Source organism: Lineus longissimus, chromosome 5 (assembly GCF_910592395.1).
Source record: "Lineus longissimus chromosome 5, tnLinLong1.2, whole genome shotgun sequence".
NCBI classification, from domain to species: domain Eukaryota; kingdom Metazoa; phylum Nemertea; class Pilidiophora; order Heteronemertea; family Lineidae; genus Lineus; species Lineus longissimus.
In genome coordinates, this window is record NC_088312.1 from 7,162,485 (window position 1) to 7,189,697 (window position 27,213).

The 27,213-nt window shown below is 38.4% G+C and overlaps 1 protein-coding gene across 6 annotated transcripts in view; it reads right to left on the reverse strand.

Moving 5' to 3' along the window:
* The window catches only part of LOC135488080 (excitatory amino acid transporter-like), an 84,159-nt gene that overhangs the window by 27,216 nt on the left and 29,730 nt on the right, over positions 1-27,213 (reverse strand). For 4 of the 6 annotated variants that reach the window (XM_064772481.1, XM_064772480.1, XM_064772486.1 and 1 more), the window contains exons 2-13: positions 20,901-20,944; positions 13,316-13,428; positions 12,649-12,696; positions 7,374-7,578; positions 6,689-6,905; positions 6,173-6,339; positions 5,506-5,604; positions 4,990-5,116; positions 4,418-4,651; positions 3,899-4,093; positions 3,239-3,373; positions 2,612-2,790 (exon numbers count right to left, since the gene is read on the reverse strand). In XM_064772481.1, coding sequence (XP_064628551.1) covers positions 2,612-2,790; positions 3,239-3,373; positions 3,899-4,093; positions 4,418-4,651; positions 4,990-5,116; positions 5,506-5,604; positions 6,173-6,339; positions 6,689-6,905; positions 7,374-7,578; positions 12,649-12,696; positions 13,316-13,402 — 1,693 coding nt within the window. In that variant the 5' untranslated portion in view covers positions 13,403-13,428; positions 20,901-20,944. Of the gene's footprint in view, positions 1-2,611; positions 2,791-3,238; positions 3,374-3,898; positions 4,094-4,417; positions 4,652-4,989; positions 5,117-5,505; positions 5,605-6,172; positions 6,340-6,688; positions 6,906-7,373; positions 7,579-9,596; positions 9,621-12,648; positions 12,697-13,315; positions 13,429-20,900; positions 20,945-27,213 lie in introns of all 6 variants that reach the window. The other 2 variants (XM_064772482.1, XM_064772483.1) reach the window with 2 other exon arrangements.

Sequence of the window (27,213 nt, forward strand, 5' to 3'; positions counted from 1 at the left end):
TGCAGTGATGGGCGTGTCTAACATGAGAAATGAATAAAATAACAGAAGACTACATGTATGTGGCGTTCAGCGAGAGTTCCATTGTAGGGTAATCACGAATTACGTTTGTGATAAAAAAGGAAAGATGATGACGAAGTTTATCATTCCTTTCCTAACTAGCTTTTTCTGTGATTGTATACTCTTCATCTGTGGTAAAAGCAAAATGGTTGTTTTAACAAAAGGCTAGATGACGAATTCCCAGTGTACCACAGGCACAATTACATAATATATGTGCGTGCATGGAGGGACGTGGACAACAGTGGGTAGAAATAGCACACAACACTAAATATAAGTGTAATACAAATTCGAATCTTTATTTTCGACATAAAATTTGAAAACCATACAACCAGGATTTGATACAGACAAAAGGAGGATGATAAACTACTTCTATAATCCATTCGTTAATGTTACGTCCGAATCATTTTTGGCTCTGGAGGTCCATCTACTTATGTTCCAAGTACGAATGAGAACGCGACCCAGAACCCAAAACGATGCGGACATAACATTTACAAATACGTTTATGTGGACTACGGTATTGTTTAATGCCACACACAGCTGTCACATTTTAATCAATACTAAAGTTCATTAGTGACGCTTGTTTTAACTTTCTTTAAAAAAGTTTGTTTAACCCCATAAGCATTTAGTATCTAATATAACTATGAGAACATAATTATTTAGCAAATTACAGCTGCTCAAAATACCATAATTTATCAAATGAATGATGATAAAAAATTATTTTCCGGTCACTCTTTCTCCAACGTAATATTTCTTACTTGCATTCAATAATATTCCCGCATTATACCAGAGCATTATCGTTTTTATTGCATGATCCTTGGAACCACCCCATCATAATGTTGACCAATACACTTATTGCCAAACCCATATGTACCGGTGTAGCAGTCTTAAATGTCTTCCTGGAATTATTGTCCATCGTCTTTGTGTGAAGACGGCTGCAAAGGTTTTATCATGGCCCATGATCTTCATTAGCTCAAATATCAAAAGCGCAAACCGGAGGCCTTTGTCTCCAAGACACTCTATCTCGGGACATTTATAACTGCTACACCTGTAGAGCAACTTGTATTGTAGTGCTTAGCAGACATTTTCATCGCCCGTGGTGAGGCGTTGCTGTGTGTAATGTGGTGGCTAGTGCAAAGACTAATGGAACCAAGTGCAGGTGATCATAATATAGATTAAACTAAAATGGTGGCCTTTTTTATATGCAAACTCTAACTAGCATGCAGTTTACAACAAGCTTACAACTTTATACACAATCAAATAACCATAACATGGATACATCTGTTCTGATTATAAACACGAATATAAAAACTACACAAAAATATGTCTGTTATGTCTATGGCGATTTATTTTCTAACTTCCAACTCGTCTCTAACCGAAATCCCTCAAATTTCATACAAAAAAGAACGTATAATTGCGCGGCCACTAGTATGATGCGTTGGCTGACCCACAATGGATCAATGACATACTCATGTTATCGTACAACAACTGTTGCATCAGGTCGTAACTGTTCAATTACTTGTTGAGGAAGCATTTTGCTATTGCATTTTAATAGCGGTATCGGCAGCTATTTATTGTGGTATTGACAATCTCAACTTTCTGGAGGTTGATTTCTTAAATTACTTTTAAACTGAAACCAATGATCCTTTTCAGGATGTACTTGGAGTTCTATCGTTCGTTAACACTATATTGTCACAACCTTATGAGCAGTGGCAGTCCGTTCCACTACCAGACCACCCAAAATAAGTACAGACACGGTGAAGTTAAGTCGAGCAAAAATCCATTATGACCTCAAATGAAGAAAATATACAAGATGAAAAATGAATTTTTATGGTTATAAAGACTACTATTACTTTGCCTACATTCCACCAAATGTAACTTGGCTACTGGTATTCACACATTGTCATAAAGTAGTTGCCAATTATCTCTATCTGACAAAAAACATTCTGAATCTAACTACATGATCGTCGTACGTTGAGAAACGGTGTTGCATCTACATTGAGAATTCCTTTCAAATGTTGATATGACACAGCTCCAGACGTTACCCTCGTAACGTTACACATTATTTTAAAATTTAGTGTCCCTGGCAAATGCTACATGTGTTTGTTTTAAAGTAGATCATCAAAAATATAAATCGTAGTACAAATCATTATCTGACTATCATTCGAATATGAAAGCTTCTGGCCAGAAAATTTTAGGAGCCCATTGTAAACTTCGAATAGCATATAATTCAGAACGTCCCCTAAAACATAGGCTGCACCGTACAGCCGTACTAGGGATTTGTGGCTACTTTAACTGTTGTAAGCCTACGTGTTAGCAATCCAACCGAAACATTATCGGGTGTCCTTTGCAGAAAACACTGCTACTTCATTGATGTATTCCGCCAAACGGCATACAACAGATCTAAAACTAACGCAAGAAACACAATTCACTAAACATGTGCATATAACTAAATAACAACAGCAATGGGTTACTAGAAGCAGGCTGTGATTACAGCGAAAACAAATGTGAACATCGACCATTTACAACTCGGCATCCTCAGTGAACAAAGATTTACCCTTGCGTCCCATCAAAGATATGCGACTCGGTCGCCTATTCACACCATCTTCAAGTTCTTTCATTTCCTGCTCTTCCCGTATTCTGTCCTGAGCCTCGAGTTCGGCTCTTGATAAGTGGGCCACGATACCGGCGCCAAATGAATCTCCGAGTACGTTCACTGAGGTACGGATACGATCGCTGGAAGAATGAAAAATGGGAGAATTGATAAATTAATGTCCTTCACCAAGTATATAATATGTCCAACTTTATTCCAACAAAAACCAAAATGATTATCATGAAATGAACATAAGCACATGCTTCTTCCAAGTGCCTAGGGCAGGCAGTAATCAATCGTAATGTACAAAAAGCAACATTGAACTTTGGAAAGTTGATCTTCGTCACGTAATGAATTGTTTTAGAAGTGGTAGGATATCTAAATTGGCTAGATCAACAATGCAAAACGAAGACCATCTGTAGATAAGGCCTTTTAAAATCTCAATAATGATAAACAACTATATATATATATAGTTTAAGCCATAGCTTAGCTGTAGATATGCTGATCGAACCTTCTTTTTCCATACATGTCCCCTTCCGCTTACTCTATTCGTAGTCGATAACCACAGCGCCAGACAATACATGTACTTACAGTAGCCAGTCAACAGCTACGATCAGTGTGATATCTTCTACAGGCAGTCCCACAGACGTGAGGACCATAATCATGGTGACCAATCCCGCACTTGGTATACTTGCTGCTCCAATACTGGCAAGAGTTGCTGTCAAGCTGAAAAATGAAGATAACTCGATTTAGGTTTTCAAGCGGCACATTGAACTGAACGACTGACAATGAATTACTGAAGCCCTCTTGAGACAATGTAATACCTATCAACGCGATCTTCAGTCCGATATGGTAGTTGATTGCTTTGACAGTCAGCTATGCAAATTTTGCTTGACACCCGTTCTGAAACCCATTGAAGGTCGCGTAGGTATAGTCATGTCAACAACCTTTACCAAAATCTCAATAGCCCGTATAACTGCACATAGATAGGATTCAGTCACAAGATTACTTAGTTTAAGATCTAGAATCTTTCAGCAATTCGTTCATACCAGCTGAAGCTTATGTCTAAAAAATCCGTGCTTACATAATCTTTGTAGCTGCATATAAAGTGATCAAATATGTCTGGAAATATCTGAGGTATATGTAGTCTGATGTTTAGCTTACACCAACATCTTTTGAACCTGAAACGTCCATGCAAAAAGCTGTATTCTGTTCCCAGACAGATGCTCGATCTACTGAACTTGTATTTACCTGACAGTGACAATCTGCCCTGGGTCCAGATTCATGCCATTCATCTGTGCGATGAAGATAGCGGCAATAGCCTCATAGAGGGCAGTACCATCCATATTGATGGTGGCACCAACTGGAAGCACGAAGTGCGTCACTCGTTTATCGACCCCTAGGTTCTCCTCTAGACAACGAAATGTGATCGGCAATGTTGCTGCACTGAAAATAGCAACGATTCCGTAATCAGCATGATCGTGGCTTTCATTTGTGGCATTTCTTATCAACTAGCTTCCAAATTCCGGACAAAAATGTTAAAACTAAGAATTGATGCTGGTCGAAAGCTGTAATTAAAACCTAATTCCGATTATCAATTATGCCCAGAATATGCTTTCTTACTGACTTGAAATGTGGTCGAAAGCTACTAATAATGATTAAGTCGAGGTCGAACAACAATACCTCTAGTGGTCTTGATTCACCACGGCATATTTGAGAGAGATTGATAAAACACTGGAGATAGTATTTAACCTAAGTAACTTAAAGTACCTTGATGATGTACCCAGGGCAGTCACCCAAGCCTGTAACAAGCCCCTGAAAAATGTGAGTGGGTTTTTTCTTGTAACAGCAAAGTAGAGGAGTGGTAATGTCCCAGCCCCGTGGATGATGAGACCCACTAATACGGTTATCAAGTACATCCCAAGCTGCTGTGCTGTCTTCCCTATGTCATCTATTTCCAAGATCTTGCCAGCGATCAAGCACATGATACCAAATGGTGAATACCTGTAACAAAAGAGGAAGATATTAAATTGTGTGTGCAATACTACCACTAAATCTGCTGAAACATGTAAGCAATTGGTGTTAAGTGAAATTGAAATGGCAGTGCAATCAACAGTTCAAAGAGATCCAGTCGTGCCACAAGTCTTTATTGAGACGAGTTGAATGTAGTAAAAATAACTGAATTGTTGATTACCTCTTATGCAGTTCAATGACTGGAGTCAGCAATGTTACCAAGATGCCCAGCAACTAGTGGCTGGATCTTAATGCGCAAAATGTACATAAATGAGCTTAACATCTTTGAGCACAACCTCCAAATTGTAGCTGGTAATAACGAAACTTACCAGATGATAACCTGGACAAGTCTCATGACAATTTCATTCATGACGATGAAGAAATCAACCATAAGCTGTGCCTCTGGGCCCATCTGTCCCACAACTACACCAAACGCTATGCTGAAGCATACGATACCTGCAAGTAGGATATAAAAATATCATTAAGTAATTGTGGTTCTTGGCAAATCTGTTATCTGATAAACCTTGTCAATTTCGTATTTCATATTAACATGATAGTAAATTATTGAACCTAAAGATAATTGCTAATCTATTGAAAAAAACCAAGCTTCTCGACACCTGTAGACCTTTAGTTCGTTTCCATGTAGGTTTATCATAGAAAAATTCTGTTATAGACTTTTACTGGTCTTACCATGTTAGAATTTTATATCATACTTGTCCCCTAACACCTGCGGCACGCAGGTTCGGCGATTTATGAGATAGGTCATTACAATTTGGTACTCAGGTATCAATGCCAACTAGAATGTCTTAGCTTAGAATGACCTAACATTTCATGCTTTAACTTACCGAGGACATTAATGCCGTCCCGATAGACAACCTTCTTAGCCTCGTACGTCTCAATCATCCACTTTGATCCATTGATGTCGGACAGGTTTGATCCTGGGGCTGGAAGCACAGACATTTTCATGTTATTCTTGTTAAGTAAAAAAAGAACTTATTTCATCAGAACTTGGGCATCAGAAATTAAAGGAAAGCTGCAGCTGTAGATTTTTACTACATTCAGCTCGTCTAAATAAAGACTTGTGCCAAGACTGGATCTCTTTAACTAAAATCATGAACCTCGCTAAATCCGTAAAATGATTAGGATGACGAAGTGCATGATGAAAAAATAGCACATATTTCGTACTATGACTGAGGAAACTGATAATGATGATCAGCTCTGAAATAAAATATTGAAATCAGCTTCTTGGCGAAGAAGTTGAACACAAGAATAGATTAAAGATAATTTATCTATTAATATATGACTTGGTTGTATTAATCGGGCGTTTATTCATATCACTGCCGTTCCAAAGTTTAATCTGTTCATGAAGAAAATATTTTACGAGAAGGCGACACTGAGTTGTGAATATTTGTCGACATGACATCAAAAAAAAAATTCGATAGGACACCAAAATATCGGCTTTTAAAACGGTAAGAATTAGAATTGATACATTTGTACGAAATATGCTCATACTTGATGTGGCTTCCACGACGTAGTAAGTTGGTAATGTTGGTAAAGTTGTGTTAGTATCGTTGAGATCAACTGTCGGTGGTCTCCATGGTACTGTCCGATTTGTTGGTACATACATGGTACTTTCCTGGGCCACACACGCCTTTATCAAATTTTTGGGGAAAAGGTTCCTGAAAGAAAACAAGACTTCAGGGAAAACATGTCTATCCATAGTCCGTTTCCCGTTATGTGCAAGAATCTATCACTCAAACTGGAGTGACAAGAATCTAAAACCCCAGCTGTATTCTCCGGGAATGCAATATTCTTCGCATGATCGTAATCAATCTGATCAATCCCTGAACACTTATTGGACAATAGGGTAAGACTTATATCCCACTGGGGATACCATATTTACTTCCACACGAAAATTAATCTGTTGCTGATAAAACCAGACCCGAGTTTCTCTGTGGTTTCGTTTTCATATACCGGTAACACGGTCTCAGCCTGTTAGTTAAAGAGTTTAGTTTTTTCCAACCTTACCTCAATAAATCAAGGAATGCATCTAATGAAGCCACCTTCTTGTCATCGGCATTAAATTCTGTATCTTTAGGGAGCGTCCTTATATCGGGGCTACCCGGGTGTATGGTCATGACCAGGATGATACCGAGGATGGCAGCTATTACTGTGGTGCTAAAGTAATACACCAGGGCGTATGAACCCATTTTACCACTTGATTTGGCATCCAATTGGGAAAGGCCTGGAAGAAATATTGACTAAGATTAATATAATGAAATATGTGCAGCATTAGAAAAACCCTGACAAACGCGAAAGGTTAAAGACCACAGAAACTAGCCACGCACGCCGAATAGGATGAAAGCTCTTTCATTGTTGCATAACCAGACGTGGTGGATCCAAACGGCTCTTTTTGGATCCTGACTGCTATAGTGCTTACATGCAATTTAGCGGGATGCTGTGCGTGTCAGGCTAAAGTCTACACGACATGCTTTGTTGAGATTGTGCTGGTCACAACCACTGGAAGGTCAGTGTGTGTTATCCGAGATAAAAAACTTGACATTATTGGTCGAATGTGCATCAGAGTTTACTGGAGATTAAAGTGGGAAAAATGCATTTAAAGTACACGGCGTGTTTACCTAAAATTGCTGTGGTCACGTTTAATATAGTTGACGTTTACGTGAGACCTTCCGGTCTAGCACTGCTTGCTTACCTGAGATTAAACTGGACACAATCAGTGGAAGGATCAACATCTTCAGCATGTTCATCAACAGATCTCCAGGGAACTTTATGAGCATGACCGCGTCCGAGCTCGGTTGTGCAAGTCGCAGCAGGAACCCAAAGAACACACCCAGAATCACTGATAAGATTGTGAGGACAAGGAGGATATTGTGGGGATTTTTCATCCATTTTTTGAACTGGAATGAAAGAGAAAAAAATTGCTTAAAATGTCGAGGAAAAATTAGGATTCGAACCGCATTTACCTCTTCTCCTCATGATTGGTCCCGCACGAGTGGGATTTTTAAAAATAACATGTAAAAAGACAAACACCATGCAAACATTGCCTCTGTATGCATTGAAAAAATAATCCGCCCTTGCGGTAATAAAAAAGTTAAAAAAAAGGTTGCAAGAGAAAGGAGCTTAACACTTTAAAAAAAAGTATTATATTAACACACATTTAGTTAAAATACTGGCAAGTGGTGGGCTAAATGCATAAAGCACTTCCTTATAAATAATGTGTTGTTGCAATATCTCAACCGGATTAGATATGTTGACACAGTATCAAATTTCCTAACTATCATTTATATACTGACGAATTTAAGACTGATTAAAAATTCCTGAAACAAAAGTTTTACAAATTTTTATGAGAAGTTAAATAATGATATTGTATTATATATGTATGCTGATCGATTATTATGTCGTCTTTAAAACTGTTTCCGGAAAGAGGGTTTTAGAGTCTTGACAAGCTTGTTGACCCTATACATCTATCATGACGAACGAGGTTTAACATTTCACATTTACTGCCACTTCACATAACAGAAAAATATTTACACAGGGTAACAAACCGATGGGAGGGGGGGGGGGGGTTCATGATTGAAATATACAAATAATACAAACCCTTTAACTGTTGCCTGTTAACTTTATTCATAAGTACTAAAACCAACTAGAGACATAAATACTGTACATGTGCACGGTGAACAGGACAAGACATAACAGCGGTGCACTCTTCAAACAGTCTGTTAAATTGTGCATCGACAGAGTTAACTGGGCTATGGTAACATTTAAAGATTGGTCATCCGCTTGTGTCATGTAAAAAAAGATTTTAGTTAGTGTTGGTAAATATCATAATCATGACACAATACTTGAAAATTCGCTCAAACTATCACGCCATGGTAAACCAGACGTTTGTGTGTGCCCAATTGATGTGCAAAGTGTTAACGCTGTATGCTGTGTAAAAAAATCGAAGGTCGGGAATCCTGAGTTGAAATTAACGATGAACCAGAAAAATTTTGTTAAAAAACGTAATTTCCACCACCAGTGGGCGATTCTTTTGCTATCTCCAGTTCTTGCTTAAAATAGCCATACTGTGGGGTGACTTGTGGTCATGAATACGGGCGTGGCGATCACGTACATGTTTTGTTATAAGATTAAAAATGAATCTTCCGGTGTGCATGCCTTCTCTTCCTACAAGAAAATAGCGTTGCACAGGCAATACTCATTCCTTCTGCGTTTCATAAGATACTGAAATAGGGGTAATCTTTAAAGGCTAAAATTCTCACATTGCTGTTTTGTAAAGTGCTAATTTCCAAGTCGAACTGAGAAGAATAAGTCTTGAATGTTAACCCTCTATGCATCAAGATGACCAGGGATATGTTATGTTGCTTTAAACCGTGCTTGGAACTATCCAAGAGATGCTACAACAGTGTCACATCCACACAGGGTCGGTGTGCAAAACTTCGATAAGGTATCGTAATCGAAGATATACTCTGTCTTAACAAACACGAACTGTGAAACGTCTGGGCTCGGATATCTATGTTAACACGTCTAAGGTCTAAGGTCAATCAGATCTACTCTTCAGGCCACCCTAAGCTGATATCATACGTCACTGCATATGATATTATTTGAGTTTTAAAATGCTTGGTATAATATCAGCTTAGTACGACTTTACTAACAACAGGATATTACCAACAGCATCGGACTACTTGTAAAAAGGCTGCTCTTACCAACTAGGATACTATTGTCAGATTTGAAACGAAAACACTGTGTTGGTCAGGAGACTTGCAGGCTGCCTGACCTGTACAGTTAGGCTCATGTAGATGCCTTAATTTTCTGTCCGTTGTTCAAACTATTTGATACTTAGTAGCTGCTGTTGGTATCACGCTGCTGATCTAGGGACATTCCAGACTAACTGGTGCATGGTGTTAATCTTCCTTACCTCCTGTTTGTTACAACCTCGACCCTTTTGTTATTTAGAATAGTGAAAAGATGCCTCATTTTAAACATTAAATGATTTGTAAAATGTCATTGTTTTTTAGAAGAAATATTTAATCTGAAAATAATCAAGACTTTTGCATGAGATGCCCATGACCTGCTGGGAGGTGGGGAGTGGGTGGTGGTCATGTGGTGCCGTTTCGACAAGTTAAATGCTGTGGGTGTAGTGCGATCAGAATAATTTATCATGTGTTAGTTGACTACTTGAAGCTGCAACTTGTGTTAAGTGCACTATCTGTCCACGAAACTTTCACTCATTTGTTTAGATAAGCAGCTCAATCAGAGCTAGTGAGGCATGTCAGACAAACGCTAACGCCGACCGACGGCTTCGAATCAACGATCCATTTACCACTAGGTTAAAGACTAAGCCACAAGACCACAACAACTCTTAATGCACTAGTTCGTTATCACCAGAGATGAAAGATGTACGTCCAGCTTCTTGGTATCCTTATACAAAAACTCCGGTCATGTCCGATAATGCAAGGCCCTGTCATACTTTACAGAGCGAACTGCCGTTATGGACCAATCCTGCCATGCGTAAAATTATCTCATCTACTCGTGCATTTAAAACTGCTTTCGTATCGAAATACAGGCAATTATATCGTGCTTATTGCACAGGAGAAACCGAATACACTCATTAAATTCAAAATACAGATTTTCTAGACAGCATCATTAGTTGAGGATTCTGACAAACAGACTATCTATTTGACCTGAGAAACTAACCCCCGGGTACAAGAAATGTAAAAACACAACTCATCAAAGCAAGATAGAAGACAGATAGGGTTTCAAACATATCCAGGGTCCCCGATGCCAATAAGGTGTAAAACCTAAACAAGTCGAGATGGATTTGTAAAATATACCAATTCCCAAAGGGGATCTGGGTTTGGGAAAGAAATGATCAGGTTTGTCCCTTCCAGGGATCATGATGACGGATGCAGATTTTGTAGGAATTTTGTATTAACTCTTTATCTCATTTCATCAGAGGGCTGTAACTCATAACAATTTATGCTTCTTTGGTTTTTAATGTTAAGATCCAGCAAAGACGCCTAAAAGCCTGAGGTGGACTTATTAAATACTAAACCTTGATGACACTTCTAAAGATAAACATTTTTGTTACAAGACACGTATTCTTGGATTCAATTCCTGGCATGTGCAATAGAGGCCAAGGTATCTCTCAATTAATACAACGTACATTTCCTTCAATTTCTGATTCCCACCGACAATACAAAACACCCAATATTTCTTACAGACAAGACAATCTTACTGGGGCATTTCGTTTAACTGTTTAATATGTTTATCATTCTTTATTAGCAATTTCCACATAATTACAACTCAGTGTCTCCAAGATGACCTAAAATGGTTAAGGGAAGGGGATGGTTTTTGCACTTTAGCAAGACGACAGTGAACTTAATGACAATAAAGGTAAAAAAGGCAGTGTAATAACACAATTCATATATTAGAATAAAATAGAAAGCGGTTGACCTCAAATTCATTATCAAAGTGCACAATACATTCTGGAGCAGTTTGTACTCTAGACATAAAGTGCGCCAAATGCATTAGTGTTTTAACATTACAAGTGGGCTGGAGTCACACCAGAATGACCAGGTCTCGTAACATGAAAATTGTCCATCAAATTATGGCAGGGTTGGGTAAACAATTTGATAGAAGCTTTTCTTTCATGCATCCATTACTGGTATTACTACAGGAACTAGTCATAATCCAACCATACCATCCCTGGGTGATAAGCTGTTTTCTACTGATGCATTAATGCATTAGAAAGATCACCTAAAAATCACTGACGTCTGCCAGACTCATTATCAAGAATAAAGTTAACAAAACAAACCAAAACATAGAAAAGTCCGGGATTTTGTTCTCTCAACCAATCACTATGATTTGCATGAGTTGTGTGACATCCCTTTTTATCATGACCCATATGTGCCATCAAAAATTAAGAAAGAGTAGTAGACTAGATAGTCTTTATCAATTCTTGGTGCAATTCTGAATATAAGATTCATAAATTATACACAGAACACTACCTTAAAACAATCTGATGAACATGATATTAAGAACATGATTGTATTAAGAACATGTAATAAGCCATTTAAAACCGTATAATGCACACCAGTGTATGAAAATCATGTGGTAAATCAAGAGCGATGCTTTTCCAAAAAAACTAACTTAACTCTGTCACCCATTATGCAGTGTAATACATGTATGAAGGGCATTAAACAAGTTAGAATATCATGAAAAGGACGTATGTGTGATAGACATGACCTATTTGCAGCAAGACTCTGATCCCAACATGCACGGCCCAAACCGCAAAAGCAGTTTTTCCGATTTTCAAATTTCGTTTTAAAGATGCCATTTTCTCACTTCTGTATCGCACCTGCCGAACGTTTATTACCTAAGATATCACTTTTTCTGCTTAAAGTGCACTGTTGTGACAGAACACACCTAAACAGCTAGGAGAGAACAAAGCGCATCATAAGTCATGTCTATCAGGGGTTAATAGGAGAAGCGAAAAGCATGCCTTTACCTAAAATACCGTTCAAGCATTTATTTCCTGATGACTTTTCTTTGAAAAACCCACAATACATACATATAGAGTATGTATACTGTGCTAGTGGTGGATTTGGTTAAATCTCACGTTTTTCACTTTTTGAAAACACCACAAAAATTTTCAGCTGTTTACTTTAAATTTCAAGCTATACAACTTACGTTCTAAAGAACATAATCCTTTGAGATTGAAATACAGATTATCATATTATTGACAATCAATCTGTTTGACAGGCAAGTTATATTCCGAAAATCCATCCTAAATCAACCAAGGCAAAAATGTTTCATTTCATTATTATAATCACTCATGTGGTTCGACACTCAAAGCACTGGCGAAGGATGAAGAAAAAAACAAAGAAAAGAAATAGAAAGATGAAGAAAGGACATCAGGAAAACAAAACAGCCCGAACACTGCTTTGTTGATTTCCGGCATACTTTACCTCTGCAGGGGTGCAACATTTGCATTTTGGCATAGGCCTTGATCGCAACTGTAGTGAGCAGAACATGGTAAATGGTAAGACATGCTGCAAAGACTGCTATTTGGCATCAGCTGAAGTAGCAAAACTGGTTGTTGCTCACCAGTCACTTTCAGGAGTTGCTCGTGAAAATGCACATGTTTTAATAGGAATGAAAATGATATGGGGCTATTTCAGATTTATGACAACATACTGCTCTGTTAGCCAGACGTATGATTAGACAAACTGCTGCAATGCTTGGACTTATCGAATTATCTGGCGAATTGGATTCATGTTAGGAATTATTTGATTCCTCAGGTTTGAGCAAAAGGCTAAGCAACAACCACACCCGCTCCAACCCTTGGTACCTACAAAGCTAAGAAACAGTTTATGTTGATGATGATCGCACAGTGACGCTTTGAGATGAAAAGACGAACTGGTTATAGCAGTGGGGTGTCAGAGTTAAACTGTCCTCGACCAGCCATTATGGTGATGTGGTGGGGTGCAGCAAATGTCCAACAACAATGTTATAGTAAGCCTGAATGGAGTAAGCGCAACAAGTCTTTGATTTATGCATAAGCTCAGTTCCGTTTGCTTAATAAAACCACACATTTGTCTCAAAGTGAAGTTTGCTAATGTAGTCTGTGCTCACCTTTTCAAAACAGGATGTATTCTGCCCCTCGACACGAACTTCTCCGTCTTCCATCATCATTGGTTCCTTGGTACCAGCGTCATTCATTCTCCTGTTAAATCAGATCAAGGTCCCTATAAAGACACAAGTGATATGATAAGTGCCAATGAGTTCTCACTAAAATTTCAAGATGGTGTCTTGATACTTTATCTGGTCTGTGGTCTCTCTTGTCGGCTTTTCTTTGTTCCACCTCCCTATCTAAAATGGCTCTTCGTATGTAGAAAATATGAATGTATTCAGCAAAATTGGCAATTAACTTGGTTCTTGTGACATCGAATATTTTGATAAGCTCATGAGATATTTTGATAAGATGGGTTGCTATATTATTTGTATAAAGAAGGTGATGTCTCTCTGGGCGATGATCTCGATATTCTAGGTTTCACTGGAAAAGACAAGCAAATAATTCAGTTTAGGGAATTGCCAGTCAATTGGTTTGCTCTGTATCCTTGACCATTACATGATTGAATAGAATATGCTGATAAGTGAACTGAGTTGTTCTTTTGGCCATATCGTATGTGTTCAGGTCATGAAAGAAGAATCGGTTCAGTATTAAACAGTGCTATTTGGCATCTGTGGCTATTTAGAGCCCCCATGACCGATATGACCAATGGGATATCAACTGTGGCATAATAATCTTAACAGCTGACGTTGTCATAACTCTCGACTATCGTTCAAGAGAAAAAATCTTCGAAAATGTTATACATTGAGTAAGCCCGAATAGACCCACCTAATCCTGCTGCTGAAAATGCCTCGTAAGTCCATGAATAACCCTGACATTCATAATTGGCCATCAGATATAGCCCTGCAATATATCCCTTTATCGTGTGTAGCTCAGACAGGTTGATAAGTAGGTGCAAAAAATACTAAGGTAGAAAAGAAGAGAAGACTATCAAATAACAGCATAGGATATCAGAACAGGAAACCTGTCCTACACTCAAAATACTCCAAAGTTACAAAAGTCGGTGAAGTGGCTCTTCTTGATTAAAGTATAGTTTTCAACTTGGATAGCGATTCACGTTACAGTGCAAATATAAAGGATGGTCCTTACAAGCCGGGATTGCAGCTATTCAGTTGTAGAGTTTTTACTGAGAAACGTGATACCCTTACAAATTGTATCAAAGGCTCTCTCAGCTTTCAGAAGCACGTTTTATGTGGACCTAGATATCTGGTAGAGAAAAGATCACGAAGGCTAAACACGCTGGTACAACATGGTTAATCAATCATGTCGTATAAATCATCTCAGAAAAATTGGTGGCGATAAACATGATTCCGGCACCATGTGTCGCCAGGTGGAGCCTCATTAATTTTTTCAACTGGAGATATGAAATCTGGCGTTTTTTATTCAAGCAGTGTTTAACATGTTTTAGATCAGTATTTGATTTATCGCCCTTTTCCTTTTCTTGGCCAGTGTGTGCATGGCTGTACATGTTCTGAATGAAGAATCCGTTAGCCATGTTTCCTAATATTTGAATATAGTTGGAAAAATTGACTACAAAACGTTTTTGAATTCGATTAATATGTTGTATGATAAAGCCATTAGGAGCTAGCCCACAACAACTGTGATTGCCTGAAATTTGCAAAAAAAGTTATGTACTGTAGATTTAATTCAAAAAAAGTAGCACAGAGAACCCGCAGCATGCAACACTCAATCGCATTATAATTCATTGCCCAAACTTAGAGAATAAATTGTGCAGTATGCAGCAACCAGCAGATTTGCTGCTGAGCATTGCGCGATGAAGACATAATTCAGATTGCGCTAATCGGTGGAAGTATTCCATCTTGTTTTTGTATGATGTTTTGATTGCCTCGATTAGATTGATAGCAACTTTATGAATGCTTAGAATTACTGGTATGATGTAGCTCAACAAGAAGTTGATAACACTAGATACCAATGATTGCTTTTTAGACGAGACAAAACCTTTTGGTACTCCAATGATGGGCTAATTAATGCCAATGGCTTTAAATTGAAAAATTATCACAGACTTTTTTCAGATTGGTTTTAGTCTGGTGTAGTCAAGCGTGTAGTTGATTCGGGAGCCGGTTTCCATTTCAACAATTAGCTCCATACTGGAGACGCAGTTGGACAAGGACATTATCTATTTTTTCATGACTTCTTCCTCGTGATCTATACTCCGGCCTTTTCTCACTGTGGCCCTATAACACTTTTTACACATTTGAGTAAGTAGACACTCTATCAGAGAACTTTTCCGTAGAAATTCTTCAAAGCTGATGACCTCTGTTATTTGTCACACAAGTAGTTCCTTTTTTCTCAAGGTCAGAATCTAATGTACCTATTTCTCTTGTTGGTTGAATGGACGTAGGAGTGTGAATGAGGCGTTTTTTCATAGACAGTGAATTGGCTTTATGCGTGACCTTCTAAGCACACAATGAATAACCTCTAGTATTATCATCTCAATCATTTTCCCCTGCCGTTTTTTTTATTGCAACAGGAAAGTGGAGCAGCCACTCAGTTTAATAATGATATATCCCGTGACAAAACCTTTTGTCCGTCAACAGTCTTGATGTGATCGCAGTGGGCTGAGTTGGTATAAAAGGGATCAGGTTCATCTTTGCGAAAAAGGTTTACGCATTATTAAAAATTTACGCCCAGGGTATGCTTTCCACAAATAATTATCAGTATCTACCATTCAAAAAGTTCCTGTCATTTGCTGATGAATTTTTTAACGTCAACTTTGACTTGGATAAACCCTGAGTTTATCAAACTGGATAATGCGGGTATCTGATGCAAGTAAGTGCTTGGAGTGATTAAGCGCTTTCATATCCAGGGCTCTATCAGAAGCATTGTGGATGTGACTGAATTCTACTGTAGTAGGAAAACGCACATAACCGAATCCGCATGGTTGTCTTGGCATCAGTAAATCATTACTGGATGTACCGTGCATGTACCCGGGGTCATTTCTTTTTATTGACTGGAAGCCCCTGAATTATTGAGCTTGGGCTTTAATGGACAGATGAATGCATCAACCTGGTTAATGTTGATTTTTTGTTGTCATATATTATTCCTAAAACTGTCATCACTACAAGTAATCACAGTGATATGATAAGCATCGTATTTTGAGCTACCGTAGTTCGCCATTTCACAGCAGTACCAGTAATGATACGTTTAACCAAAGTGGAAACCAGCGGATGCTCTTATTACGTTGGAAGGCAATATCACGTTATACTACACATGCTAAAGTACTACAGTACTACGTCTCTCCTAAAGTTTCAGGCAGCCTTGTTCAGGTGAACTGCATGTATATTGTAACAATTATGGTTTTCCACGAGTTGTTGATGTTAGTTTTTTAAGGAATGTTGGGTCGGCCTTTTTGCACAATTAACTAGGCTAAATGCCTCTAATGCCAACCTTTACTGTGTTCTGATGTTCAACTTTACAAAAAATATCACCAAATGGTTGCTATTGTTTTAACTCTGTTAAAGCCAGGATTGCCTTCTTGCAGTACTCTAAAACTGGATAAAATCCATACTCAAACGGCCAGCAATGACTTTTACAAAATCGTTACCTTTTCTGAGCATCTTAAAAGAGTATAAGAATAAATGGCACTTGGTTGGCAAGAATCGGACAATACCAAGAACAAGCCAGCTAAATAATGAAAAATACAGATAGGCTATTATCAAGTGTAGGGTTGATAAGATATTCACCATCTTGGTACCATCATGCTCATTCCCTGTAGCGTTGCATCTATCAGCGTTCATAGATTGTACCTGGGTTCTCATCACCTTCTCCCATAACATGTTCTTGGAAGCTCACCAAAGGAAAGGTGGTAACGAACTCTACAATGCTTTGTAATCATGAGTGCCAAGAGACAGCTTGCACCATCATCGCATTGGTGAATCCCTTTTCTTAAGTTTTTCCAGTGGTGGCTATATAGAGGGGTTAGCATTTTTGTTAATAGCTTCATCATATATTAAATTGTCCACCGCATTCTCAATCGGATCAAACTACATGTACATTAAAACACAGGAATATGAAATATAAATATCCCACAGAGAATTCGATACCCTCAATACAATAGGAAATCTTATTTGCATATGACTGAGACCTGCCGGACCACATCGGCCTTTGTCAAATGACTTGTGCTAAAAGCTTTCATTGTACTGTATTTACTCCTCAGTACAATACATGTACATCAATGAAATGGTTTCATAAAAGCCTTTAGTCCCAAGTCAATGCACTAGAATTCATGTTGAACGTTCAACTAAGTCAATGTTTGCAATGATTTTGATGTTGCCTCAAACTTCAAACATATTTGCTTTCGAAAGATACTCTTCGTTAATCAATGTATCATGGTGGGTATATCATGCTCCCATAACTTTCGTCTTGGATTTTATTTTGGACGAAAGGAGCCTCATTGCAATAGCAGCCAATATCATGCTACCTAAACCTTTGCCTTGGATTTTATTAAGGAGGAAAGGAAACTTTGCCAATCATATCTCATGGGATCAATTCACATGAATTGCATGGACTTCCAAGAGGCGGCACCATTGAGATTGGACAAGATTGTGTTCAACACAAGATAATTAAACCAGCTTGGCGTTTCACAATCAAACGAAAACGCTAACAAAAATTAATTTGTTAAGTTTACACATGAAGGAATACGCATTTCATTTAAGTAATTTCCCAAAGGGTTTGATGGTATCAGATAAGCTGTCACTTTAACTAAATCGTGTAGTATCTAGGATACTAATACCGCGCAGTATGTTGTTTCATTCCCTATGGTTTTGGAGCCATCTCTTTGATGTGCTCTCAATTCCATAACAAGTGTAGCTTGTCTTGCTGCAATTACGTACGGTAGCAAACGAAAAGGTCTTGTTGTTGATGTACCGTGACCAGTAAGGAAGAAAATAAACTACGGTAACGAAGTTTATCTTTATATACAGCATCAAAATGTTATCATATACATATGTATGTATATGAGTGAGGCATAACGACTCTTTGCACTGTAATAGATTAATGGGTTAAAGGCAGACTGGGGGAACAGCTATGTACTTACTCAGTATTATGTGAACAATATTAGGAGAGAAAATAAGCCGAACATATCATATAACCTTGTCTCGTCCTCCCTTGGGGCTATGTTTTAAAGCTGTGTGACTGTCAAAGCAGGCTTGACAGCATCCCCCATTTGGTTCACTTACTCAAACTATGAAATGGTGGCAGAAAAACATCAAAGTTTCCATAATACAATAATAATGCAAAACATGTTTGTAAGAAACTAAAATTGTGATTTACTGAGAACGCGTGCTGAGGTAAAGTGACCTTTTCGGTTCTCAAACGAATAGCTCAACTGAAGCCTAAAACGATAAACCACTCTACATCATCCAGACAATGTCAGAAACCCGGGCAAGAGAACACTGCAAATTAGCCGTGTAATTGAATAATACAAGTAAACATGGTAAACCTCTTCACCTGCAGAAGTCAGCTCACACCTATCACAAGGTACTTTGATGTATCTATTGACCTTCAACAGAGCAACAAGATAAAGTGGAAGAGAAGCAATATTGCATACTGTGTTGCAAAACTGCTGCAAACCACATTATACTATCGAGATCCTCCACCAACCGTGACTCCACTGACCAGCTGACACTGCAGCTATGAACTGCTTTACAAATCAATTTGCTAGAATTGCAGAGATAATGTCAAGGCATGGTGACTGTAATTCTCTATCGGACATAATTGGTTGTATCGCTGCAGCTTTGAACGGCTTCTAAGAGCAATCCATCATTGGTAAGCTTGCTTAAGAGACAGTTTCATAAGAATCAGACATATTCTATTAGTGGGTGATTCATGCCCCCTTCAGGCAAGGCAATCCTCCTCGGCAACCTCGCCCTTGGTTAATATCCGATCGAGATTTCTAATTGAAACTCCAGTATAGAAGGAAAACATGATGACATCATGATGATAGGTCAGTGATCGCACTGCTGCACAGAAATCCTGGACAGCTTGCAGCATCCACTGGCTATTCAATTGAATTATGCCAAAAATCACATTAACCTGTAGTGTAGTCGTCTGTAATAAGTTCTTGTTAATGGTGTAATGAGTCAGAAAGATCAAAGCTGATCTTGTTATGTTGCTTGCGACAGGGACATTTGATGTCAACAGCTTACAAGAAGCTTGGGGCATTGACAGTAATTGACGTCTAATTCACTGATTGATGTAGTTGTACGATAGTGAAGCTGTGCCGGTTGTGATGAATCTTCAGCAGCTTTGTCAACGCATCTATCGTAATTATGAGATTGAATAAAATTCAATATCAAAAACTAGTAACTGGAAAAACTAGTTCTCAGCAGTTTTGCGTTGAAAGCTGAGGCATTGTCGGTGGTCAAGCAAAGTGATGTGAACAATAGAAAAAATTTAAAATGCAAAGCTTGTGGGAAATTATATACATGTATGATGATTTCGGAAAAACAATTCAGTGATTAAGAAGAAGATCGAGTGCATTTAATGAGACTGCACTGCCAGGTCGAATCCTTTGTTCTTTTCGTAGCTCTGCTGCCAGACATGTTAACACAATCATCTACAATGATACTGAGCTACAGATATGATGGATGGGGAAACAGGTAATGGCTTTCCACCATGTTCTTTGTGGTACAGTAGGTAAACAGTTGAAACAATAGATCATTCTGGGGTACATGTAATAAGATAAGGCTCACTGAACATGTAAGAATCCATTGTGTACAGTGCAGCTGTGAACAATATTTCATGAAGAACGTACAAATAATACAGTATGTGTGTATGTTAACAGTTTGCTGTGACCTATGGTGTAGAAAAAGGCGATAATTCAACTAGGGCATGGCAGCTATCAAAACCTGCTGGAGAAAAATCCAAAGTTAGTTTTCCAGTCAATCATTGCCAAAAAGTTTCAAAATTACCTTTAGACCCTCCTACTGGCTTTTACTTAAGAATTTCCAGTTTGCTTATTCCTAAAGCGGACCTGAGAAATGTTATCGAAAACTTCTATCTCTTCTGCTGTCATATGGTTAATGATGATGACACTATCCAGCTATCAAAGCCATGTATGCGAATTAATGAGGTATTGGAGTCATAACGATTAAGAAAGAACGATAACATTGCCTTGAGGCACTGAATAATGACTATAATATAAAGTGAATAGAACGCAAACCTATTATGATGCTATGTCAGTATATCACAACAGAATAGCAGAGTATCATATTGTTAGGAGAAAAAGATAATTAGTGTAGTCACTCAACATTGTAAGTCTTGTTTATATCACCTTTGTTGATTTCAATTCCTAGCCTTTGGCTTGAAACATAGGTGTTGAACTTATGGTTCCATGATGATACTTGCTATAGGGGGAAAGCATAGTCTTCTTAACAAGTAAATCACTCTCTCTGTTACCACAGCGGGAAACGTCAGAGAGGAATAAGGCGTTTATGCCGAATTGCTTTCTCTGTTACAGTTGGTGATTTTGTGATGTCAGTGATGGGACGTTCAAATCATACTACTGCTATCTTAACATTAAAACCGCCGACACAGACTGAATGCGGATTCGTCCCAATGACTTACCTTTATGGCTTGGTTCTGCGATACATCCAAAATAATTCAAAAATCTGTAAAGATAAATAAAAGTGCAGTTAGCAGTGTTGTGGAGACTTTGAATTGCAAATTTGACGCATGTATTTTCGACGTGAGGGAGTAGTCGCAAATAAAGGGTCAGCACTGTTGTTAGCACTTTATATCAACGACTTTGAAAATATGATCCACAGATTTCTCTGTGGCGTATAGATGGAATTATAAAACACCAGTCGTCCCCAAATTTCTCTCTCATTATTAACCAACTTCTCCTCATTGTAAACCATCTACGCCATGCTATAGCTACCCTTTATCTTTCGATATAGAAATGGGAGCTTTTCTTGAGCCCAGCCCCTATTTCTACAAGGTCCTATAGAATCTACAGAGCAAGTGACTGACTGACAAGTGTCCGCCACTCGTCTGCCCAGTACTTTCAATTTAAACGATTTTGCCCAAATGAAATATTAATCACAGCCCAAGTTTGAAGTTATATCGAATGTGGTGGTTTTGCAAATGCAGCAATTCACATATAAGTGGGACATATGTAATTGGAAACGTGGCGTGTCAATGCTGTTGATATAAACTGGTCACATTGACAAACCACCACATTTTCTCTTACAATCAATCATCTCCTGTACAAACGTGAAATCATATCGCGCAGGATAAACAGACTGCTCCCACTCCAACATGAGATTGCAAAATAAGATATCATTCACTCTGATAAATGGTCCTCAATACCGTTATCAGGGTCTAATCAGTCCAGGGTATCTGCCATTAACTCATACCTTGCCAAATGCAGATAGGTCTACATTGTACTTCCTTATGACATGGTCACTAAGAAATCAGTGTGGTCTGTATCAATGAGTTTGATTTGGCAATTTTCTGATGCAGAACACTTTCTTAATAAAAGAATCTGTACCATAGTTTTGTTGAGGTACACTTATTTGCCTCTTCAAAATCAGTTACTGTAGTACTGTTCTAATACAGAGATTGTTGGCCCGTAAAATACCATATTCGTGTAATTTCGGTAGTGTATACATTTGTAATTACTTTTTCTCATTCTCAATAGTAGAATCAGATAACGCAATGTTCAACCAAAAATGTCCAACTTGCAGGAACAAATTCGTGAAAACTGACCTCACGACTGGTGCCTGGATAATTTATTGCATTTGTCATGCACAGTAATTCGCCGACAAGGCTAGCGTCGATAGTTGAATGGTCAGGACTGACATTCATCTTGTGTAGCCAGCTTTTCTGGTACTTTAATTCATCCGGTATTGATTTGAAATGGCCATGGCCACTATCAGCCTGTAACACCTGCACATTCAAAAGCCACTTACTTAATTAAGAATTAGGTACGAGATCATTGAGATCTACTCAATTCCAAACAATCAGTTGTCGCAGATGTCCTTTCACAGAAAGGGTTCATAGTGGGAATGCGGATGAGACATTCTATCGATATAGCCATCTGGATTGGTCAGCTACTCACAATCTGGTGTCTGGTAATGTTTCTCACGCAGGAGGCAACTCAAGCAGAGAGCTGTTGCACTGATCATGTATGTTTGTGAAAAGGTAGGACAAACCATGACAGACGAGCACAGTGAATATAAAATGATAGCTCCCAAAATGTATTTAATTTTCTCTGTTTTATGAAAAAAGGAACCCCTTTCCTCAAGCATCGCAATTGGTAAGCGTCGCTTGATGAGATTTCTTCATTTAAGATGATTGAGGTATCAATACTAACGTTTTTATTGGCTACGTAGCAAGTCTGAACCGATTTGAAAACGGAATTGGAAAATGATATTGCTTTGAAAGAGTCGGGTCTGATCAGCCTATTTCACACATTCGATGAAGTTCTGCACACTAAAGCAGTGAAAAGGCAATTTATTATTCCTCATTTCACCTTTTGCGGTAATTGACCCAGATATTCGGTAAATACATAGCACTTAATAGATGAAACGATCAACTATATGGTGTGCATTCAACTGCACCTTGGTTTCCATGGCATAAGTATTCAGCAGCATGAAAATCTGAATGGTAGTGGTCTAATAATAGGACAGCAAAAAGTGTAAGAGGCAAGAAATATCGTATGTGCACAGATTCATGTATGCGCCAGATCGCAGATCTGCTGTCAATTTCACAACCAACCGTCAATTTGCAAGTGTTGCTAGAGCTACTTTGTATATCATTATCCTTTTATGTAATGATATTATGAATGCTTTTAAAAGGATGAGTCAAAACAATAAAGTGCATTCGAACGAATTTACCATTTCCCAAACTTTTAAAGCGGTTATTGTTGATTACCGTAGGGAAATGCTAAGTTGTTGATGGCCCCTCCACCAAGTAGGCCTTAACGAGCTTCTACATCTCTTTTAAATAAATCATTCTTTTCCCCCAAATCTATCAATGTTAACGGCTATGTTAGGCCTTACATGCTTTAGGAGCTTCTTCGACTCATCTTTCCACTCAATCCATCAGTATCATCCAGCCGAGTTCTTGTGTTGCGACCATTTGCTGTTTTACCAATTACATTTATGACTGGCATTCAGATAAATAGCCTACTCTGCCCATCACTTAGTGCCCGGATGTCAGATCTAATCTATTGTACCATTTACCATGTGACAATTTTCAATATCTAAGTGTAAATATTGTTGCGGTATCATTTCTGTGGTATGCGTGATTCAATATCTCAGTCGGAGTAATGTTTCTATTCGACTGTTCTGAACCAAGAACACCACGTTCCTGCTAAATTACTCAGTGGTAAATGGACCATTATGAGCTACCTTGGGCGTTTTTGCAACTTTTCTTTTGAACAGAACGAGAATCTGAAGTGACTTATTCACATGTACGAAAGTAGCCAGGACAGCCATGACGTTGATACAAGGCAGGTTTCGAAACCTTTACGATTGGTGAAGTACTTGGGTCGGTGTTGTCATCAAGCCATGTGCCAAATCATTTACGCAATGCCCGTCAATTGTTTTTCACGCTCAGTAGCTTGAGAAATCAAAGAGCTCTTCATGAACTGTCCTTGATAAAATCCATTGCGACACCTGTCAATCTATTTTTTTACGTGCGTGTCAGGCGAACGAAAATAAATGTCGGGAAGGTATCTTATTTATTGTCCTATGGTTGCAGATTGTTGCGGTCATTTACGATAACTAACATAATGCATGTTAGTTGGAAAAAAACTATTTGCTAATAGAATTCGGTGCGGATAATTTCGGATAACTTTATCATATCATATCATTACCGGCGTCGTATCCCCATTGGATTTTTTTGCAAAAACAATGCGAGCCAATAAGAATGGCCACTGTACATACAATTGTACATTGCATTATTACATTATATCCTTTGTAAAATGACACAAGGAAATCCCTAAGGAAATCCTAATTAAAACTTTTCCGACATCTCATAGCCCAATGCCAGTTTCTCATGTAAGGATAAAGTACATTGCAGAGACATTGTGTATCCTTTGCAAACTGACGAGGGCAGGGAATTCCTTAACAACTTTTACAACAAACACACACAGTTGCCACTCAATACCTGATCGAGTTACTTTGTCACTTTGCATTAAGATCCTTGAGTGCTAACTTAGCCGGTGCCACATGCAAGAAAGTAATCAATAGTGAGCATGACAATTATCATTAGTCAGACTGTAAGACTTAGATGCCTCTCTTGGGTCCACTAAGTTGTATTTCATACCCTACTATTGAATACACTTCAGGGCACCGCATAGCGAGATTGAAAACTGTGATCCAGATTTCGACGTTTGTGGAAATAAATAACATATTTTGAACCTTTCAGCATCTTACAAGTTTTTTTTAGCAACAGTGAACTTATCAACAGTATTAATCAACTAATCAACTTGTGGCTTCCTTCGTAACAGGGAATCTCGGTCCATTATTGCTTAGCAGATGGCAGCAAGAATTGATATTCTTGATGGATGGGATTAACAGTACATGAAAGCGCACATTCAGTCATAATTGGCAGTTGTTATAAAAAATACCTAGTACATGTAATGGTTTCTAGCAAAAGTGTAGCATTGGAAAGTAGCAACATTTTGTTGTTATGTGCACTCGAAAGTTTGCTTCTTGTGGTTATGGAAAGTTGCCAGATCTTGTGTGCCTCGTGTTCAGGAAAGAGGTAAAACGGATATGCTGCGTCTGCGATAATCTATCTTGCTTTCTATTTTAAATCAATGACTGTCCCTTTTTGCAGACACCAGGTGCATTAGGATAGAAATTTGATTGCTGACTCATCAATTATTTAATTGAAATACATATCGACTAACTCATGAAGACACAAATTGCTTTTGGGAATGGATTTTGTCGAGCCCATGAATGCCAGAGTCGTTACTGCTAGGATGTTGCGTTATCTATTCTAACTGCGTCTGCAGCAACAGCAACAGACGGTTGAATGACGCAAGGCAGCTAATTGCTGGAAATGGGAGGATTGCAGGATGATTTTTGAATTGGTAAACATGGCTATTCCAAAGTAAGCATTGTTTGTGACTGTGCATAGCTTGAAAAAAACCTGTAAAATGTCCTCCCACAGGCAATGCGACGCATACAGTCTAATGTATGTAATGCTAAGCACTGGGGTACGTGACTGTGCATTTTCCATAGGCTATAAAAATCAGTCATCTCCCACGCCCAATCCTAGATTTCTCCTTGTATCAGAAAAACATTGATGGTTTTAGCATCACGGGTCGATGACACCACAAGAGCAAATTATTTCAGTGTGATATCGTTTCTTTCATTTTCTGCATGCATTGTGTACATATAGTAAAGGGTTCCAGTAAGATATTGTTAAGCTCTGAACTTAACTGTTCTAATGCATTTTCTATCAGCGTCATTGTCGTTTTGTGGAGTATTATTATAAGTGATGTGCTTGTCAGCAACTTTCTGTCACCTCCTCGATTTGAAAGTTCGCAACCAAGCACTCGTATCCATTTACAACTTAATCCACTCCTGATCAGCAATATATCCCTCCGATTTGATTTCCCACACGTGTATAGGTTTTATCCTGGTTCCATTCCTGGGAAAGCTGTTCCTGATCTTGATGGACGAGGTCAAAGCGCCAAGTGTCACTTCCAGCACCAGATAGCCAATCGAGAAACTCGGCTGTCCGAATCAAAGTCTTGCTAACAGTTAACACAAAAGGTTGCCTAGAGCCAACATTCATACAGAATGGCCATCCACCATCAATGAGATCAATAAGCTTGATCTCGGTGAAGATGTTGTTAGCAGGGGGATATGAGGCTGCGTTACTTGCAAGTGGCGGAAGGATGAACTTGTCTGTCAAGTGGGTTTACACCGATTGTCCGATGATAGTTATTGGTGGGGTTGGGAAACTGATCGCATAGGGTCAGATGTAGCACAAATTCTTGATGGCCTCGGTAGGAATATTGGGTATTCTTACACCTTGCAGAGTTCAATCTATGGTAGTATCGTTATTTAGTTTTGGTCAAGTTGTAGTTCATGTTATTGTATGAGGTAAATCACCAAATAGGCTTTGTGAGACATCTTCCTCAGGTATCCTCCCATTGCATGATACTAAATGACTTTCCGACTGTGTATTTTGATGAACAAAATTACAATATACATGTACGTAAGTTAGCTAAGGCAGTATAGCCTATGCGGATACCTTGTAGAAATCAAACCTTGGCTGCATCATGAGTAACCAGCTTCTATTTTATCTTGTATAGCCAGTAAATCACTTACTACACCTGATACTACTAGGTCGTAGACAGAATTTCTGAGAAAAGTAAGGGGAGAAGTCTCATGGAAATCAATAGGCCATTAAGTCCTCTTTACGGCCTGTGATTGTCTTTGCTTCACATAGTAATTAAATATGCCATCCCAACATGGAATATATATGGATTTTCATACATGGATATTGACAGGAGACGTTATTTGTACGGCCAGTGCACTCCTTGTGCATAAAGGTATCCCCAAAGGTCCTAGTGTTTTTTTATCTTGTCTGCCCGATATACGATTGGCGATGATGTAATCATAATCAACATTGGTACACCTTTGGCTGTCAAAGGTACATAACAGGCTATGGTTGATTTTCAACGGGCATCAAATCTTACATAAAAATCCCACAAAAAGCACTTATCGTTTGAATTTTTAGACGAAAAGCAATTCAGTCCACATTGAAAAAAATCACCCGATATTAGTTATGCCATAAAACGATTCAATTTGATGGACACAAGTTCCTGTTGGAAGTGGTTGCCTTGTTGGCTTCATCTACAACAGGAAACCATATGTTTCAACAGTCATTCTTGTGACAGTCCAAACATAAG